At 40.2% G+C, this 21,633-nt stretch overlaps 1 protein-coding gene across 14 annotated transcripts in view; it reads right to left on the reverse strand.

The window, feature by feature from the left end:
* Positions 1–21,633, reverse strand: part of SLC4A4 (solute carrier family 4 member 4) — a 328,597-nt gene that overhangs the window by 13,710 nt on the left and 293,254 nt on the right. For 5 of the 14 annotated variants that reach the window (XM_075351249.1, XM_075351305.1, XM_075351297.1 and 2 more), the window contains 4 exons: positions 19,893–19,961; positions 17,303–17,476; positions 13,391–13,552; positions 1,411–1,490 (listed from right to left, as the gene is read on the reverse strand). In XM_075351249.1, the coding sequence (XP_075207364.1) occupies positions 1,411–1,490; positions 13,391–13,552; positions 17,303–17,476; positions 19,893–19,961 (485 nt within the window). Of the gene's footprint in view, positions 1–1,410; positions 1,491–5,534; positions 5,632–13,390; positions 13,553–17,302; positions 17,477–19,892; positions 19,962–21,633 lie in introns of all 14 variants that reach the window. The other 9 variants (XM_075351274.1, XM_075351290.1, XM_075351328.1 and 6 more) reach the window with 5 other exon arrangements.

Here is a 21,633-nt window from a genome sequence, read left to right on the forward strand (position 1 = left end):
TATCTGCAGGTTAATAGACTTTTTTTCACATGACAGGTTCCATTTAAAGGGAGTCTGTCAGCACAAAATAACTGTTCAAACCAAGCACAAGAGCTGCATAATTGACATGACTTAGTAGTTCAGTGCATCGTTGACATAGCTGAGTAGTTCAGTGGACCACTTGTTTTCCATCATTTCTATCTCTGCTATCCTTTTTTTAATTGACAGCCATGGTGTCACGGAGCCAGAGAAGGGTGGAGTTAGATGGAAAAGAAGTAAGGGGAAAGTTGCACCGAACTGCTCAGCCAAGCCAAGGATGCTCAGAACACCTCTGCTTGGTTTCAATAATAATACTTTGTGCTGACAGACTCCCTTTATTTTCTTATCATTGTATATTTCTATAATTTCATCCACAATGCTGGTACTGTAATACACAGAAGATATTCCATCAAGAAAATAGAGACACAAAATCCACTGACTAAATGCACTTGTAAACAAGCCCTTATGCGGGCTTTACACGAGACGACTGAACGTGCGATACATCGTCGGGGTCATGGTTTTCGTGACGCACATCCGGCATCGTACACGATGTTGTCTCATGTGACACCTCCTAGCGACGCAGTATCGCTCACAAATCCTGAGTCGTGTACTCGTCGCTAGGTTTCATAAAATTGTTTAATTAAAATGGCGCCGGTTGTTCATCGTTTCCGTGGCATCACACGTTGCTCCGTGTGACACCATGGGAACGATGAACACAGCTTACCTGCGTCCCGCGGCACCCGCCGGCTATGTGGAAGGAAGGAGGTGGGCGGGATGTTTACATCCCACTCATCTCCGCCCCTACGCTTCTATTGGCCGGCTGCCGTGTTACGTCGCTGTGACGCCAAACGTACCTCCCACTTCAGGAAGTGGACGTTCGTCACCCACAGCGAGGTCGTCTGGGAGGTAAGTGCGTGTGACGGGGTTAAACGAGTTTGTGCACCACGGGCAGCGATTTGCCCGTGATGCAAAAACGACGGGGGTGGGTACGATCGCTCATGCTATCGCACGATAGATCGACTCGTGTAAAGCATGCTTTAGGTCTACAATGCAATAATTAAACACCTACACCACAATCCATATGTAAAAGGATTTTATGCATTAACAATGATATCCCCCCCAAAAAAGCAAGATATACAGTATATGTTTTTTTGTTTTTTTTTATACTTCTGTTTAAAAGAGGAGTTAGGTTACAATTTATGTATTGCTGTATATACAACAGGTGTCCCTGTTCTTGTACCTTGTCCTGCCTGTGAGGTCTCAACATTACTATATGTGTACATGTATATTTTCTGGCATTTTATTGTTCGTATTATATTGAATTAAAATGATTTTTCATAACTTAGCTTTGATTTTCTTTTTGGGGGGCTATTTAGTAAGATAGCGACTTACCTTGGCATAGTTGACTGAATAAAAGGATGTCTTTCAGCAAGATGTATGTCGTTCAAGGAATGTGAATGGCTTTTCTCCTGCTTTTAGTTAAAAGAAGGAAACAGATCAATTGGATGCATGTAGCCAGGCTGTATTATAACAAATACACACAATAGGGATGACTTGTACTCACAATGAGAACACTAAATATTAGCTATATGACTAGAATTTCTTATTACTAAAGAATCACGTCTGCGTCTGCAATGGATAGCCCCTGGATTCAACATGGAAGGCATCGAGATGCTATCCGTTCATATTGCGAACTCATTCAGAGAAATGTATGAGTTTGGTGCATGAATTGGACCCAATTCAGACATATCTGCTCTTTTGTTCTGAAGACCACCTGTCCATGAACAATAAAGGCTGTGTGAAAACAGCCTAATGCTATAATGTGTCTGTGTGCTGTGAAAAAAAAAAAAGTAAAGCACACATATGAGAAAAAGTGATGTGTAAGTAGGGCCATAGCTAAAGGTTCACTGAAAGAATCAAATCAGATAAAAAACTATATATTTTAGAACAATAATCAATGTCTACTTCATAGTACATCCTTAAGTGTGGCTCATCATTTATTAGCTTGTAGAACTAAGGAGAATATTTCTAATTGTGGACAGAGCCAAAGTAATGTAATGAGACTTATAGGCCATGCAATGCTCCTCTGGGAATTTAAATATGCAAATAGCATTTTCAGAGAAGAAGTCTAGTGCCACCTACTGGATATAGGCCTTCAAAAGTCAATATGGACTCTTTATTAAACTTTGCTGCATGACTTAGGATAAGAAGCCAAACCAGAGACTCCATTTGCTGACACGTGTTTCGGGGTGTTTAATTGCCCTCATTTGTAAAAATTAGGATATCTGATCTGGCAAGGTGATTTGGCTAGTTAGACTTGCTAGTAACTCTTTTAGTTTGCCTGTGCATAGTTCTTGTCAATAGGTTCTTGGATGTCTCATGGCTGCCTATGATTTGTAGTCCCTGAGTTACTTGTCTGCAGTCTTCAGTAACTCTGCAACCAGTCGATGGTTTCTAGTATAGTTACCTACTGCCTGCAGTTTACAGTATTGCCAACTGCCTTCAGTTTCCAATATGTCTTCCTGGCTGTCTACAGCCTACATGGCATTCAGATTTTCTTGTTACTAAGGAGTCCTATCTGCTACCTGTTTGTGGTTTCTTCCAGTTCCACAGTCTCTTACTTGACTGTGATTTCAAGTATTGCTACCCGTCTGCGGTCTCCAGGACATCTTCCCAGCTGTCTGCAGCTTTCAGTTCTACAGTTACCTAGCTGCCTGTGGTTTCCAGTATCATTATCTACCTGCCTGTGGATTCTAGCATCACTATTTACCTGCCTGTGGTCTTCAGGACATCTTCCTGGCTAACAAATTCCATAGTCATCTGCCTGCCTGCGATTTCCAGTATCTGCAACTTGTCTGTTGTCTAAAGGATCAACTCTCCTACCGGTCATTAGTCTTCAGCACTTGACCTGTTTGTTTGACGTTTCTAGTTTACCTTACTACATGTCCACTTGTGGCTTTCATTACGAATCCTGCTCGCTTGTAGCTTACAGCACTTTATTAAGACTTTTGTGTTATCATTGCTATGTATCTGCCTGTAGATTTCAGGACGTCTTCTGCCCACTTATGTCTTTCAGGACTCTGTTAAGACTTTTGTGTTATCATCGCTATGTAACTGCCTGGGCTTTCAGGGCGTCTGGCTTTCAGGATCTAATTAAAACATTTTGTTTTCAGTAATTCTGCTCCTCATTTCCTCATCCAATAACCGGTTTTCTGCATTAATGCCCATGGCCCATATGCTCACCTGGACTTGGGCTTAGAGGATCCAACGCACCCAATGAGAGCCTTGTATTTTGTGACATTTAGGATGGCTACATTCAATAAGTGGCACTGATTTCAAGACCTTTTCATCTCCGAAGAAGGTGTTTGCATATTATCTTATAGAACGATGATAGATATACATAACTCAGGTAGTGAGTGTAATACAGGGATATCTCTTTGAGACAACCACCCAAAATAGCAGTAAAAAATGGTCTTTTACATGGTGGTCTTGTAAAAGAATATAGCCAAAAGCCACAAGATATTGTGGAACTAAAACATAGCACACATAATCTATTCTGGTTAAGGTATGGTTTTCTCAAATAGGTGGTCTTTTGCGGATTTTTCACTGTATATGACCATTTTTTTATGGATATATAAAATCAATATACTAGTCTGTTAAGATTTCGTAACATATAACAATAATATACATGAAAGGTATAATGAATAATCATGGGGTGAAATGATGAGGTTAATGACAAGTATAGTTATTGAGGACAAATCATGGTATCTGAAAGAAAAGCTACTGTGAAATAACAGCATATTCTTCCTTAAGGAGATGTAGATTACTTCCATTTTGAAAGCTACTGGTTTCCTATTATTTTTTTTCTAAGAATAAACATCACAAATGGTAACAACTATAAGATCTTTAGGTTCAATCAGCAAAAGGCTTAATTTGAACTTATGCCGGACTCTTCAAGTACTAAAAAAGTAATTTCTTTGGTAAGCTACGATGTCTTAACATGAAAGCCTATAGTGTAAATGGAACATGCAGCCAAGTAATAGTAGCCAATTATTTTTCTGCCTACTGTGAAATTCTTTCAATGCACATAAGCTCATAGTTCAGCTAATACTTTAATCCCATCACATATCTCCTTGCAGAAGTTATAATATCCTTATAATAAAGATGGAAACCAATAGCTTGTAGACAACTCCCGTCTATACCTTTGAGAAATAACAACATGCAGCAAATCACAAAGAAAGGAAAGCTAATGATTTGTGTACACAACAGTATCTTGACATTTGTTGACACGTCTACATGGCGTGATCGTGGATGGAAGGAAACACAGAAGATGATAGATGATACACAATGACAAATCATCTGTTGATGGTGAATTAGGATGTCCTGGAGATGACGAGGACCACTGATCAAACATAACAATGATCATTAATAGTTTTGTAAATTAGTTGGGAACCACACAGAATTAGAAGACAACGTTGATTTTATAGAAAATCTAATATTACGAAGAAACAAAGGAAAAATGATGTAAAAGGCAGAAAGTTTTAGTGTATATTTGTACACTGTGCTGTTACGCTGGAGCGAAGGTCAGTAATGCGCAAGCTTTCTTGAGATCAGGATTAACATGTCACTTGCAATCAAGGATTAGAATTAATACTTTGGTTTAATATGAGCTGGAGATTTTATTAAAGACGTTGATTAGGGTCAAATCTGTGATAAGTCAAAGGGTTAAACTAAAAAAATGTTATGGACAGCATAAAGAATATTGGCATTTATTACTGCCCTGGCGAGACATCTATGGCAAGGGAGGTGCATTGTCAATGGGGACAAGGAGATTTGTGAAGGGGCACTGGGACTGGTTATTTATGGGCTATCACTCGAAAAAATGCAAAATGAAGAAAAGGAGTATGGGGAATAATAGATAAAAGCTTTATAAATAAAAAGGAGACTATTTTACTGCAAAATATTGTAAACCACAATGTGGATCCACAATACATCACTGTAATGAATGACATTAATAAAAATTCAGCTTTGCCCTCTATATCCTGTTTTTTACTTTGGCAGCTCAAAACTAATGGTTGCAGTGTTTGGTTTATAGAACTACAAATATTCGAGGATCATCAAAGTGAGTTATCCGCCAAAGAGATAAGAAAAAAATTGAGACCAAGCAATAAAAATGGCAGCACTTCTCTGTGCTAGACTCAAATTTACCATAGTATACAGTTTTCTTCCACTGGCTAATCTGAAGAAAAAAAAAACAAGCTTTTATGGAATCCCACAAGGTTTACTGGTCTTATTAATCACAGCTTGAAGTTCTATAAACCCTAATGCGGAATTTGGTTAATAGGTTTTACAGAGGTTACTTCATGAAGAACACAGTCAGAGATGAGGTTAGAGGCTCAGGCAAGATCTTTAGTGGAAACGGGAAGACAAAAAGATAATTAGGAGATGAGAGATGAGAAAGTGATTTGTGAGAAGGACTGCTCACGGGTGGCATGCAAGGGGTTAGATCTACTCACTCTCACCAGGTTTGCTATCAGAAAGGAATGGTTCTTGTTCCATGATGTCCATTGGGATTTTAATACTGGGGACTTTTTCTGAATAAGGACTGTCAGACTGTGAAAGAAATGTGTAAGAAATCTTAGAACAAACATTGTGACTCCGGTGTGTAGAGCAGACCATCCTTCCTGGGGCATGGCTGATGGACAGGCAACCTTACATGGAAGAAATCATATCATTGACAAGTTCATTGCTTCCCTTTGCTCATGGATATTAATAAAAAATTCCAAACAATTATTCATCCCAAATGGAAAATGTTGCTGACAATGGCCATTTTCATTTCAGTATAAATGATGTGATCAAAAGACAATTAAGCACTGGCACATCTGTGGTCTGATTGGTGGATATCATTACATGGACCGATAAATGGGTGCAAATGTTCAATCATCTAATCATCATCTTGTATAAATCACCTTCAGTATAGATATTTGGTTACTGGAAGACCAGACAACATAGTCTCCTGTCTTTCGATGTTAAGGTTGTCACAGATATTTAACATTTCTTGACAGATAAAGCCATCTATGATGAATTCAGGTAATCTAGCTGACTCGTCAGTAACACTCAAATCTTCTCACTAATATTGGGTGGTCTGGCAAATTTAGATCTAATGATAGCTTGAGCACATACAGAGCTTTCAAAGAGCCTTGTTCTCAATATCAGTCAGCATCAAACCTATTATGAGTATCGTTCATGTCATAAATCTCAAGGTGAAGATATTTCCTTTAGCACAAACCAATGCTCCAACAAAAGTTGCACAAATTCAATAAAAAGATTAAAAAAATCCACAAGACTCATAGTATTTCAGTGCTTTGACAAGTACAATAAGATGAAAAACAAGCAGCCAGGTTGAAGGTGGATGACTTGACGGCTCATGGAGGACTATGCTCTACCAGCAGGTCATAAACTGCAAGAAAATTCTTTAAGGTCAAGTAACCACAACAATATCCAACATAGAGCTACAGAAAAACAGCATATCAGGTTTTCACATTTTGTCTTATCCACAGCTGGAGTTTTCACTTGGCCTTCTCACGAATAAGATGAAAAACAAGCCACCAGGTTGAAGGCGGATGACTTGACGGCTCATGGAGGACTAAGCTCTACCACCAGGTCATAAACTGCAAGAAAATTCTTTAAGGTCAAGTAACCACAACAATATCCAACATAGAGCTACAGAAAAACAGCATATCAGGTTTTCACATTTTGTCTTATCCACAGCTGGAGTTTTCACTTGGCCTTCTCACGAACAACTTAGTAGAATTGACAGTAGAGGGCCATAAAGCACACTTCTCCAATAATAGCTCCCGTTTGGTAATAGGAATGCTATGTATGTTACATCTTGTAATGCTCATATTTTGGTCATACAGTAGTTATAAGTCTATGGTAGGGATGCATGGAAAGTTCCAAAAAGAGTAACCTTCATTTCAATTATAACATTATTTCAGAAATCACTAAAACATATGAAAATAATAAACTTTCTAATATATCTACTCATAGAAATTTACTTCATCCTCCTTCTGGACTGATATTTCACTCTCAATTCTGGGGTAAAGACCATATTTAATGAAGACAGATTTTGCCATTTCTGAGACAGAAGATGACAGTTGATTCTTTAAAGTTCTTTGGAGAGGGGAAGAGCTAGAGAAAGAAACAGACAATCTGCTGCCAAGTCCCCCTGAACTGATAGTTACAGTTCTCCATAGAACTTTATGACCACCAACTGTTGCCTCCTATCTCAGTAATGGGAAAATCTTTGGTCACTGAAGACAAATTTTACCCATGAATTAAGAAATTTAAGACTGAAAGATCAGTCCAAAAGGAAAAAGAAGCAGATTTTTCTAATAGGATATATTGCAAATATATCCTATTAGAAAATATTTTTCACATGTACCATTGACTTAAGGGTGCTTTACACGCTGCGACATTGCTAGCGATGTTGTGCGTGATAGCACCTACCCCCCTTGCTCGTGCGACATTTGGTGCTCGCTGCCGCACATACCTGGTCAGCCACGTCGCTATGACCGCCGAACAATCCCTCCTTCAAGGGGGAGGGGGGCTCGGCGTCATACTGACGACACTGCGGCATCACTAAGCGGCCGGCCAATAGAAGCGGAGGGGCGGAGATGAGCTGGACGTAACATCCCGCCCACCTGCTTTCTTCCGCATTGCCGGTGGACGCAGGTAAGGAGATGTTCATCGCTCCCGCGGTATCACACATAGCGATGTGTGATGCCGCAGGAACGACGAGCAACATCGTAACGGTGGCAGCAGCGATATTAAGGAAATGAACGACGAGTCAACGATCACCGTTTTGGAACGATTTTGCGATCGTTGATCATCGCGCATTCATGTTACACGCTGCAATGTCGCTACCGGCGCCGGATGTGCGTCACTAACGACGTGACCCCGACGATATATCGGTAGCGATGTCGCAGCATGTAAAGTACCCCTTAGAGTTTGGAATAATATTAAAGAAGCCTCCCATTAACTATTTTTTCACCTAAACCTGTGTATGTATTGCAGAGTAAGTGTGTGTTATTATACTCACCTGCCATCTTTTCTGGTATTCATTGTTGTTGTGCTCCTCTTCTAATGATGTCACCGCTCTTCAGACTATCCAACTCATTCTAAGCTCTATACGTGAGCCGGAAGTCTCTTTCACAAAATAATAGGAAGAGCTGGACAGCATCTTCCATGGTGATCAAGGAAAAATCCCCTTTAATCCATGTGCTTTCCATGGATTCATGCGATTCCTACTCCACACTGATGAGGGGCAAATATCCCGAAACAGCTGTCTGTGGATGGATACCATGTTTTGGCATAGGCAGTTTCCTTGACTGGAGACTGCCCTTCCCATGGTTGTACCTTCCCGGTGAAAGACCTGGCTATTTTCCTGGCAGCGTTGAGAAACATGTGATTGTGTCTCCGCGGCTTTTTTGTTTGCATATTTCCCAGGGGGCATTGGTCTAGAATCACTGCGTTGAGAAACATGTGATGGTGTCTCCGCGGTGTGGATGTCGATCTCCCTAAGGTCAACCATCCTTGCTTATAAAGTAATAGGAAGAGCTGGACAGCATCCTCCATGGTGATCAATGAAAAATCCTCTTTAATCCATATGCTTTCACAAAGTAAAGCCTGCTTTACACGTTACAATTATACATGCGATCTCGTATGCGATCGCACACACCCCCCATCGTATGTGCGGCACGTTCAATTTGTTGCCCTTGTCGCACAAACGATTAAATCCCGTCACACGTACTTATCTTCCATACAACCTCGATGTGGGCGTCGAACAACCACTTCCTGTAGTGGGAGGGATGTTCAGCGTCACAGCGACGTCACACGGCAGCCGGCCAATAGAAGCGGAGGGGCGGAGATGAGCGGAACATAAACATCCCGCCCCCATGTTCTTCCTTCCGCATTGCAGGCGGGACGCAGGTAAGATGTGTTCATCGTTCCCGGGGTGTTACACACTGCGATGTGTGCTGCCTCGGGAACATTGAACAACCGGACGTTCAATTTTTAGTAATTGAACGACGTGTATGCGATCAACATTTTTTTGTTCAATCGCAATTGCACGTAGTTTTCACGCACTACAATATCACTAACGATGCCGGATGTGCGTCACTTACGATGTTACCCCGCCGACACATCGTTAGATATATTGTAGCATGTAAAGCCCGCTTAAGTCTATGCAGCCTTGTTCTGATGCTCCACAGACTTACATTATAAGGACTGGCTCACACAAGTATATAACATGACCGAGTGCTATCCGATGTTTTGTTGGATAGCACTCAGCCCCATGTTATACTATGGAGCCAAGAGCTATCCAATTTAGCATAAGGAAAAAATGGCAGCATGCTGAGAGTGCAACCGATTAATTGCATTAGGCTATGTGTCCACGCTGCGGAAAATGCGCGGATTTTGCCGCGGATTTCTCATGGAAAAGCCACGGATTTCCCGAAAATCTGCAGCTCAGGCACTTCCCAGCCATTTTTATGGCATTTTGGAAATGCTGTGCCCATGCTGCGGATTTTTCCGCAGCGGATTTCGTGCGGATTTTGATCCGGAAAAATCTGCAACATGTCAATTAGGCTATGGCTATGTGTCCACGGTAGAATGTACCTGCGGATTTTTCGGCATGAAAATCCGCGACTTTCGCGGCAAATTTGCCGCGGATTTACCGCGGATTTGCCGCGGATTTTGATGCGGATTTCTTTTTTTTTTTCCCCCATTCTATACCCAAAATCCGCACCAAAATCCGCAACAAAGAATTGACATGCTGCAGATTTTTCCGCATCAAAATCCGCGGCAAATCCGCAGCGGAAAAATCCGCAGCATGGACACAGCATTTCCAAAATGCCATTGAAATGGCTTGGAAGTGCCGCTGCTGCAGATTTTCGGGAAATCCACGGCAAATCCGCGGCAAAATCCGCAGTAAATCCGCAGCGTGGGCACATAGCCTAAGGCGGGCTTTGCACACTACGACATCGCAGGCCGATGCTGCGATGTCGAGTGCGATAGTCCCCGCCCCCGTCGCAGCAGCGATATGTGGTGATAGCTGGCGTAGCGAAAGTTATCGCTACGCCAGCTTCACACACACACTCACCTGCCGTGCGACGTCCCTGTGGCCGGCGACCCGCCTCCTTGTTAAGGGGGCGGGTCGTGCGGCATCACTGCGACGTCACACGGTAGGCGGCCAATCAGAGCGGAGGGGCGGAGATGAGCAGGATGTAAACATCCTGCCCACCTCCTTCCTTCCGCATATCCTACGGAAGCCGCAGTGAGGCCGGTAGGAGATGTTCCTCGCTCCTGCAACTTCACACACAGCGATGTGTGCTGCCGCAGGAGCGAGGAACAACATCGGACCATTGCGTCAGCGTAATTATGGATTACGCCGACGCTGTACCGATGATACGATTACGACGCTTTTGCGCTCGTTAATCGTATCATCCAGGCTTTACACACTGCGATGTCGCATGCGATGCCGGATGTGCGTCACTTTCAATTTGACCCCACCGACATCGCACCTGCGATGTCGCAGTGTGCAAAGTGCCCCTTAGTGTCCACGGGAGAATGTAGCTGCGGATTTTTCTGCATCAAAATCCGCAGCTTTCCCGCAAAATCCGCAGGTGCGGATTTGCCGCAGATTTACCGCGGATTTGATGCGGATTTTGATGCGGATTTTGCGGGGGGTTTTTTTTCCATTTTAAAGGCAAAATCCGGATGAAAATCCGCAACAATAAGGCTATGTGTCCACGCTGCGGAAAATGCGCGGATTTTGCCGCGGATTTCTCGCGGAAAAGCCGCGGATTTCCCGAAAATCTGCAGCTCAGGCACTTCCCAGCCATTTCTATGGCATTTTGGAAATGCTGTGCCCATGCTGCGAATTTTTCCGCAGCGGATTTCGTGCGGATTTTGATCTGGAAAAATCTGCAACATGTCAATTATTGTTGCGGATTTTCATCCGGATTTTGCCTTTAAAATGGAAAAAAAAAATTCGCAAAATCCGCATCAAAATCCGCATCAAATCCGCGGTAAATCCGCACCTGCGGATTTTGCGGGAAAGCTGCGGATTTTGATGCAGAAAAATCCGCAGCTTTCCCGCAAAATCCGCAGGTGCGGATTTACCGCGGATTTGATGCGGATTTTGATGCGGATTTTGCGAATTTTTTTTTTCCATTTTAAAGGCAAAATCCGGATGAAAATCCGCAACAATAATTGACATGTTGCAGATTTTTCCAGATCAAAATCCGCACGAAATCCGCTGCGGAAAAATTCGCAGCATGGGCACAGCATTTCCAAAATGCCATAGAAATGGCTGGGAAGTGCCTGAGCTGCAGATTTTCGGGAAATCCGCGGCTTTTCCGCGAGAAATCCGCGGCAAAATCCGCGCATTTTCCGCAGCGTGGACACATAGCCTTATTGTTGCGGATTTTCATCCAGATTTTGCCTTTAAAATGGAAAAAAAAAACCCGCAAAATCCGCATCAAAATCCGCATCAAATCCGCGGTAAATCTGCGGCAAATCCGCACCTGCGGATTTTGCGGAAAAGCTGCGGATTTTGATGCAGAAAAATCCGCAGTTACATTCTCCCGTGGACACATAGCCTTACATGCACTCATACAAGTCTTCGATGTCTGATATACACCAACACAGGCAATGGAGAAGATGGAGAAATTACATTCTCCATCTTCTCCTCAGCTATGCTTCCATTCTCACATGCGAGAGAATTTGATCACAGTATACTGACCCTCAGATTTTGCTCTGTTGAGAGTTTGAGCAGAGTGTCATTAACATATAGGGCCAATTTTCTCACATGAGAGAATATATGCTTGTGTGAGCGAGCACTAAACGTCACTTCTGGATCATACAGAGTGCACTGTGATCCGGAAAGTCTGGAGAAGGGTGAGGTCATTCAGAAGAGTGGCGGAATGGAGCTGGATACCGGAACAGATGGTGGTAGATGATGATATAAACAACACATACTGCACTACATACACATATACACACCTGTATGGAAAAATATAGATCATGGGAGGCTTCTTTAATATTATTTCTAAATTCTAAATTTCTGTTTCTTTTCTACTTTATAGGTCAGTTAGGTAGAAAAATAAGAGTAGGTGACATCTGACAGATGGTGTAAGACATTATGACAAAGTCACACCCATGTGAATACCATACTGTAACAATGAATATAGAGTATACAAATGTGCAGGTAAGGATTGTATACTGTACTATAGAAAAGCTGATTGTATCCCAGAATGCTTTGTGGTAGGATGTTATTTTATGGTAGATACTGTAACATACCATAGTAATAGCATAAAAAACAGAGAATAAAATTACATGTGCTAATGACAGTCATCAAAGGGATATTTCAACTTCTCTAAGTATCTGTAGAATAAATGAGTAGAAATCAGAATTGCCAGAAGGGCTTTGAAGGGCCCAGCATCCCGCCTTATCCGTGCTCTCTAATGTATCGCTGACTGTCCAGAATGAAAGCGATTTCTTCTAGCATTGGGGATTACTAGGACTTTCAGAAACCTCATTGACAGCACTTTAAATATCATCTTATTTATATAGCAAAGAGAGCGAATGTGACCGCAGCAAAATTGATTACATTTAAGATCACAAAACTATGTATAAACCTGAAAAAATTCATGCCATATTCATTAAGTTAGATTATCCCATCTAATACTTTCATTAGCAAGCTAGAGTTCATTACTTAGATATAAACATGAAGATTAGTTCTCATGCCCCACTATGGACAGACACATATACAAAGCTTAAATGTTAAGCTGGGATTATAATAAAAGGCATCAAAATGCCATTTCAAATCTCATAATCATCCAAACAGTGGAGGTCGTCATAGAATAAGTAATGTGTGTAATGTAGTAGACTGTGGAGGAACACTACGGTATATCTTATAGTGGAGCTAAGGTAAAGTGTTTGTTCTTAATGACCCTTAGATAAAGAGTGCCAATTCCGAGAAAAATCTTGGGTTATGTAAGGAATTACAGTATGTAATAGAAAATATATACCATAGTATACTGTCCTACAGAACAGGTCCTTGGTTATCAATGTCTCTCTGACCACCAGGTCCAAAGAGTTGGGTTTTTAGCAAAGTTCTTAGTATGAATTTTTCAGTAGTTTTTCTATCCAAACTTTAAGAACTACCTCCTCCTTTTGAGTATGACTCTTCTTTTGTCACAACATAGTGGAGTTACAAAAAAATAACAGTTAAAGTATATTTGACCCTTAGCCCATGCCAGAAGGAAGAAAGACGTGAATATGTTGAAGTGAAAAAAGTGTTTCTTACGTCATCATTGTCACTGTCCACACTTCCTTTCTTCTTTTTCTTTTTCTTCTCATCTTCCTTCTTCTTCTTGTCTTTCTCAGGGATCACATCATCTAGGAAGCTAAGATCATGTTGGGAGAAGAGGTAGTCCATGGCTTTCCTCACCGCTACAAGAGCCAGAATCTGCAAGAGGATTGTGTCCGTGTAAGGGTTTCTAAAATTCATATTCTAGGTATCTTTCATACTACCAGTTAAATGACATAAACAGATTGGATAAAGTTAGAATTTGTATGTGAATAAAGGTTGGTCAAGATGGGCTACTGGGAAGGCCAACAGAGAGTTGAAAGAAACTTTCAGTATGATTGTCCATAAACTTTGAGTGGGAATTCTGGTCATAGCAAATACATGTTAGACTTTTTTAATGAAAACTTTTACAATATCTTTCTAATACAGTTTGTGGAACAATCCCATATCCATGTCAAGATCTCTACTTGGGCTGGATGATATGTGGCTGCCAATGACATCCTACCTTTAACTAATCGAGAGGGTACCCTTAGCCCTGATGGCCTGGGCACATAGATCCTACATCTGTTTTATTTAAAGTCTGACAAAGATCACTCAAAGGTCTTGGGTATAATACTCTGTAAGGTCACAAAGGATCCCAAGATATACAGTAAGCAATCAAAGACTTCTCTCACATTAGCTAATGCTAATGTTCATGTGCCCACAATCGGTAGGACTCTGAACAACAATGGTGTACATGGCAGAATTGCAAGGAAAAAGCAACTGCTCTCCAAAAATAACATTGCTGCCTATCTGCAGTTTGCTAAAGATCACCTAAACAAGACAGAAAGCTGTTGAAAAAAATGTTTTGTGGATGGATGACAGCAAAATAGAGTTTTTGATTTAAATGAAATGTTTGGAGAAAGAAAAACACTGTAACACAGCATAAAACATCATACTATCTGTGAAACATGGCGGTGGTGGTATCATAGCTTGGGGCCTGTTTTAAAGTTTCTGGGCGATCATTGGTGGAACAATGAATTTTGAATTATACCAAGAAATTCTAAAGGAAAATATCAGGACATCTGTCCCTAAATTTCAAGAGAATCTGGCTTATGTAGCAAAACAATGACTCAGAGGACACAAATTGTTCTAGAAAAGAATAGTTACAGAAGAATAAAGTCAACGCTTTGGAATGACCAAGTCAATGTCTTGACATTAAGCCTATTCAAGTGTTGTGAAGGACCCAAAGTGAGCAGTTCATGGGTGAAAACAGCACCATAATAGAGATGAAGTTATTTCGTAGGGAGGAATAAGCTAAAATTCCTCCGAGCTGATGTGCAGGATTAATAAACAATTTCTGGAAATGTTTAGGTGCAGTTATTGCTACACAAGGGAGTTACACCAGAAACTGAGAGCAACAATTCACATACTGTTGCTGCTTACATATAAGGGATATCGAATGACAAAGTTTAATATTTTTGACCCATTTGTTTCACTTTATCTATTTTAGGACTTTGTGTGCAAACTTGATGCAGTTTTAGGTCAAATTTATGCAACAATATGTAAATTTCTGAAGGGTACACAAATTTTCAAGCACCTCTGTACTTCATTATTTTGCGCTACGTTTATTTGTATACCAAATTATTATATTATTTAGGCACTACAAGGGAGAGATATTAATTTTTGTTAAATCCTGTGTGGGCAGGCAAAATTATATCAAAGAACACTATATACAGTGGCTCAGTGGTTAGCACTGCAGCATTGGGATCCTGGGTTCAAATCCCACCAAGGACAACACCTGCAAGGAGTTTGTATTTGACATAATGATAGTTACGAATTTAGATTTTGAGCCCAGTGATGATCACACTTGTACAGCGCTTTGGAAGTAGCAGAGCTATATAAGTGAGTAGAATAAGTGAATAATAAATATATGCTAGACCCAATTCACCTGTTTATTTACAATGCAGTCCTAATCCCTATATATATATATATATATATATATATAGATATATATATATATATATATACAGTTAGGTCCAGAAATATTTGGACAGTGACACAATTTTCGCGAGTTGGGCTCTGCATGCCACCACATTGGATTTGAAGTGAAATCTCTACAACAGAATTCAAGTGCAGATTGTAACGTTTAATTTGAAGGTTTGAACAAAAATATCTGATAGAAATTGTGGGAATTGTACACATTTCTTTACAAACACTCCACATTTTAGGAGGTCAAAAGTAATTGGACAAATAAACCAAACCCAAACAAAATATTTTTATTTTCAATATTTTGTTGCGAATCCTTTGGAGGCAATCACTGCCTTAAGTCTGGAACCCATGGACATCACCAAACGCTGGGTTTCCTCCTTCTTAATGCTTTGCCAGGCCTTTACAGCCGCAGCCTTCAGGTCTTGCTTGTTTGTGGGTCTTTCCGTCTTAAGTCTGGATTTGAGCAAGTGAAATGCATGCTCAATTGGGTTAAGATCTGGTGATTGACTTGGCCATTGCAGAAGGTTCCACTTTTTTGCACTCATGAACTCCTGGGTAGCTTTGGCTGTATGTTTGGGGTCATTGTCCATCTGTACTATGAAGCGCCGTCCGATCAACTTTGCGGCATTTGGCTGAATCTGGGCTGAAAGTATATCCTGGTACACTTCAGAATTCATCCGGCTACTCTTGTCTGCTATGTCATCAAATAAACACAAGTGACCCAGTGCCATTGAAAGCCATGCATGCCCATGCCATCACGTTGCCTCCACCATGTTTTACAGAGGATGTGGTGTGCCTTGGATCATGTGCCGTTCCCTTTCTTCTCCAAACTTTTTTCTTCCCATCATTCTGGTACAGGTTGATCTTTGTCTCATCTGTCCATAGAATACTTTTCCAGAACTGAGCTGGCTTCATGAGGTGTTTTTCAGCAAATTTAACTCTGGCCTGTCTATTTTTGGAATTGATGAATGGTTTGCATCTAGATGTGAACCCTTTGTATTTACTTTCATGGAGTCTTCTCTTTACTGTTGACTTAGAGACAGATACACCTACTTCACTGAGAGTGTTCTGGACTTCAGTTGATGTTTGTGAACGGGTTCTTCTTCACCAAAGAAAGTATGCGGCGATCATCCACCACTGTTGTCATCCGTGGACGCCCAGGCCTTTTTGAGTTCCCAAGCTCACCAGTCAATTCCTTTTTTCTCAGAATGTACCCGACTGTTGATTTTGCTGCTCCAAGCATGTCTGCTATCTCTCTGATGGATTTGTTCTTTTTTTTCAGCCTCAGGATGTTCTGCTTCACCTCAATTGAGAGTTCCTTAGACCGCATGTTGTCTGGTCACAGCAACAGCTTCCAAATGCAAAACCACACACCTGTAATCAACCCCAGACCTTTTAACTACTTCATTGATTACAGGTTAACGAGGGAGACGCCGTCAGAGTTAATTGCAGCCCTTAGAGTCCCTTGTCCAATTACTTTTGGTCCCTTGAAAAAGAGGAGGCTATGCATTATAGAGCTATGATTCCTAAACCCTTTCTCCGATTTGGATGTGAAAACTCTCATATTGCAGCTGGGAGTGTGCACTTTCAGCCCATATTATATATATAATTGTATTTCTGAACATGTTTTTGTAAACAGCTAAAATAACAAAACTTGTGTCACTGTCCAAATATTTCTGGACCTAACTGTATATATATATATATATATATATATATATATATATAGGGATTAGGACTGCATATACATACAGGCATATACATATAGGCTCATATATATATATATATATATATATATATATATATATATATGAGCCTTTATGTGTATGATAATACATAAAAAGATATACTGTATATACATACATATAGATATATGTATGTCCCTCAGAGTGTTGCAACATTAGCAACAAGTCTACGATAACATTATCACAATCCACTCACCATAACTGGGAATACAATAGCAGCAACTGTTGATTTCAGAATCCAGAGTAGTGCCAGACATACGATCTGAATGAAAGTGAATAGATGTACCCTCCGCAATGGAACATGGCGTAAATAAATGAAATCAGGCTGATGCTTAGCAGGCATCAAGAGCAGCTTCAGGCGATCCATAAACTGGATGAAAGGGATATGAATAACATTAGTAAGCACAGAAAACTGATATATATATATATATATATATATATATATATAAAAAGAGAAATTCTACTAATGTTGTTATGCACATCATTTCATCAGAGGATTTTTCTACTAATCATAAACATTTTTCACTGACAGGTTCCAAGAATTAATCATGGAAAAAAGTCCCACTTATGCCTGTAATTGAGGTGAATTATACCAGTTTTTTTTTTTTTTTTATTTGATTGCTTTACTATTCCTTCAAAAAGACAACAAGACAGTAAAGTCAGATATAAATAAAACAAAAGGTGAAAATTCATGATAAATTCTGAATAGTTAGTTTCTTGCAATATTTCAGCTTAGCAGGCTGAATAATGGATTGCTAAGAAGGATCATTAGTGGAAGCGCCAGCTCTCAGTGTTGGACTGCAGAACAAAATATCTCTGAAACTTAATGTCCGATTTTGTAAAATTGTGCCTCCTCATGTACTAAGTCGGTTTTTTATACACTTTACAGGCGAAGTATGTCACTGACTTTTATAATGAACAATTCATATATACTATCATTACGGCTTTTGTATAGAGTCAGCCATGACTCGTTTGATTGATCTTTTTTCAAGAGGATGCCAATAAATCCTGACAGATCCCAGTTATTTACGGTAGTTATAAACATCCTATCATTCAGGGACTATGAAGGCGAGTGTATCACTGTAGGATATACTTTTCTTGCCTTTAAAGGGTTTATCCAGGTTCAGAATGGTGATGGTTTATCTATATAATAGGCTGTCAGTATTCTTTTGGCGGTGGTTTGACTCTCCCTGCAAACCCCCATTAAGCTATGTGCACACAGTGCATTTTTCGTGGCGTTTTTGCACGTTTTTCGGGTGCGTTTTTGGCCTCAAAACTGTATGACTTTGCATCCCCAGCAAAGTCTATGAGTTTTCATTTTTGCTGTCCGCACACAACTTTTTTTTTAAGCTGCGTTTTTTAGCTTAAAAAAAAAATGGACATGTCAATTCTTTCCTGCGTTTTTCTGCGTTGTCCCCCCATGCAATGCATTGGAAAAACGCAGAAAAACGCAGCCAAAAACGCACCAAATCGCGGTAAAAACGCATGCGTTTTTTGCCGCGGGTGCGTTTTTGTGCGTGTTTAGCGGCCAAAAACGCACAAAAATGCAGCGTCATAAAAACGCAGAGTGTGCACATAGCCTTAAGATATTAGAGTGGGTCCTGCACTCAGTAAGTGAAGCAGCCTCTTCTGTATATATATATATTGCTGTGCTGAGTATTGCAAAGTTGCCCCTTTGTAGTGATACCCAGGGAAGCCGCCATTACGGTAAACAGGTAGAGAGGGCAAAAGGAGCCTCGATAGTTAGCCAGCTTCATAGTACTGGTGTGGATGACCTATCCTATGTAACCATCATTATTGTCGACCTGGAAACTTCAACAGTGACAAAGGTAACACTGAGTAGCAGACGTAAAACCAAGTAAAGAAAAAATAAATCCAGCTCACCACTCTGAACGGAGACTCAGTCCTGGGACAGTGCACGGAAATGGACGGCAAAAAGCCATAAGAACATATGTAGAAAAATTCCAGCATCCAGATAAACTATATAAAAAATCTCTTTAGTTTTATTAGGCATGCAGTAAAAAAACATTAGAATGACATGGTAAGGAAGACGTGTTTCGGACGTCTTGTGTCCTTGTTCATGGTCCAATGAATTCATGGACCATGAATAAGGACGCAAGACGTCCGAAACGCGTCTTCCTTACCATATCACGCGAATGGGTTTTTTTACCGCATGCTTTTTTAATACATGCCTAATAAAACTAAAGAGATTTTTATATCATGGATCTGGATGCTGGAATTTTTCTACATATGTAAAACCAAGTAAGTATGAACACCGCCTTAAGATATTAAAATAGTCAATTATAAAGAAACAGGATGACCAAGGGAGAGGTTGCCCAACAGTAAAATATGTTTTTATTCATGGACTGTTTGAATAAAATGAACTCATATCGGGATCTGGAAGACGTATCTGGAAGTGGTGTTTGCCCCGTTTGGAAGTCAGATCACCACTGCTGTCGGTAATCGTCTGCAGCGATCAGATGACTAGAAGAACACGTCATCAGTGAAATATTTGATGATATGCTCTTCTAGCCACCTGTAAACGAATACAGACTACAGTGTTGCTCTGACGAATAGGGAAGAAACCACTTCTAGAGCCAGTGGAGAACGCCAAAGCTGCCTGCATTGCATACATAGAAGTTTCGGAAGGTCATTATGCATATGTATATTATTTTGAATCAATCCATGTGTAAGGCAAAGCAATCAAAATAATCAAAATTTTCATAGAAGTGTTACTTTTTAGTTTTCTAGATGGGTGATTGGGTAAAGGTGATGTCATTTCATACCTGTACGCCATTGAGGGATGCTACCCCCATATATAAGAAGACTCCATACAGAACAGGCATAGGGATGAACTGGAAAATAGAAAGAAAACACAAAATCAGTGATCAGCTGTCATGCTGGAGGAATTTGCAAGCAACCGCATAATTGATGTTCCCTGCAGCATGGTTCCTATTGACATGAATGGCTGATCCTATGAGACGTAGCCATGCCATGTGCTCTAAAGTAAAATCCCCTGTTTTCTGCAATTTCACTGATTATACATATACTCTGGTAGGTCATAAGGAAAGGTATTATAAAGACACAACACCTGTACATGATTGCTTCACACTTGTTTTCCCATTGAACGTTGATAATGTGTTTCTACCACAAAGGAAAAACATTGATGTTCTTGGCTGTGACTTTAGAAAGTAGGACACAGATGTATTACAAACTCTTTTTTCCATTGTATTCAACATCGAAAAGTCCAAAATCACAAGCTAAACACTTTAATAACTTATTAAAGTTTAGTCTTTGAACGCCAAGATCTCATTTCCAAGGCATGTCGTTATTGCTCCCTGCGCTCGGTGAGATCACTAACTCCCGACAGGAGCAGAAATTACTTTGCACAATAAGTTAATTAATCCACTTGCCAAATCCGTGTGACCTTGACAACAAAGCTGTATAGTGCTTGAGTCAGGAGCTGATAATGATGTTTACTAGTAGTAAATTAAGGGCGTTTTAATGCTTAACTACCCTAGAACTTCAGGAGAAAGTAGAGCCGAATGTTTGGCCATCACTGCAGCATGCATATGTTTAATCCACCACTAGGTGGCAGCAACTCACCACTAGAATTCTGATAAAATGAGTAAATGGCCAAGGTTTGTAAAACCTTATACAGTGGAACCCTGGTTTAAGAGTAACTTGGTTTGAGAACATTTTGCAAGACATGCAAAGATTTTTACAAATTTGTAACTTGGATTAAGAGCAATGCTTTGCAATAAGAGCAAATACTCACTGTGTACACTTCCGGTTCTGTCCTCTCACCATGCTCTGACCCGCTCTGGAGGTAACTTTCTGTACATATGTACTGTATACAGTATACCATTGTACAGTACAGTATATACTATACAGCATGTCTATCAATTTGCATTTGTGGATACAGTATTGTACTTTCTTTCGGCTAACCAGTACAGCACATTACTTATACTGTACCTCCCGCACACCAACAATTCTATTGTACAAGTACAGTTTAATTTGTTTTATATGTTTTTTACAATACAGTGTTTTGTATTAGTGTACTGTAATCATTTTATATGAATACAGTACAGTATTTTGTATTACTGTAATAAGTTTGTATAAATACTGTAAATATTTTTGGGTTGTGGAACGAATTGTCTGTTTTTTAATTATTTCCTATGAGAAAATTCGCATTGATATAAGAGTAACTTGGTTTAAGAGCTCACTCCCGGAACCAATTTTGCTCGGAATCCAAGGTTCCACTGTATTTTAAATGCCTATATTTGTATCCAAAAGTTCACTTTTAGCTTCAAATATATTGCTTAATACTTTTATCTGCTGGTAGGGACTCATTAGAACAATAATACAGATGAGCAAATCTTCCAAAATTTGTTTCAGGCAGATTCAATTCAGTTCCAATAACATTTGGTTTGTATCTGCCCTAAAAACGACATTATGCTCTCCAGAGACCAAGGTATAATGAACAGAGGGTCAGCAAGGGGGTAAAAAAAAATACAGGATTATACT

The sequence above is a fragment of the Anomaloglossus baeobatrachus genome, chromosome 1 (assembly GCF_048569485.1).
Source record: "Anomaloglossus baeobatrachus isolate aAnoBae1 chromosome 1, aAnoBae1.hap1, whole genome shotgun sequence".
In the NCBI taxonomy this organism is placed as follows: domain Eukaryota; kingdom Metazoa; phylum Chordata; class Amphibia; order Anura; family Aromobatidae; genus Anomaloglossus; species Anomaloglossus baeobatrachus.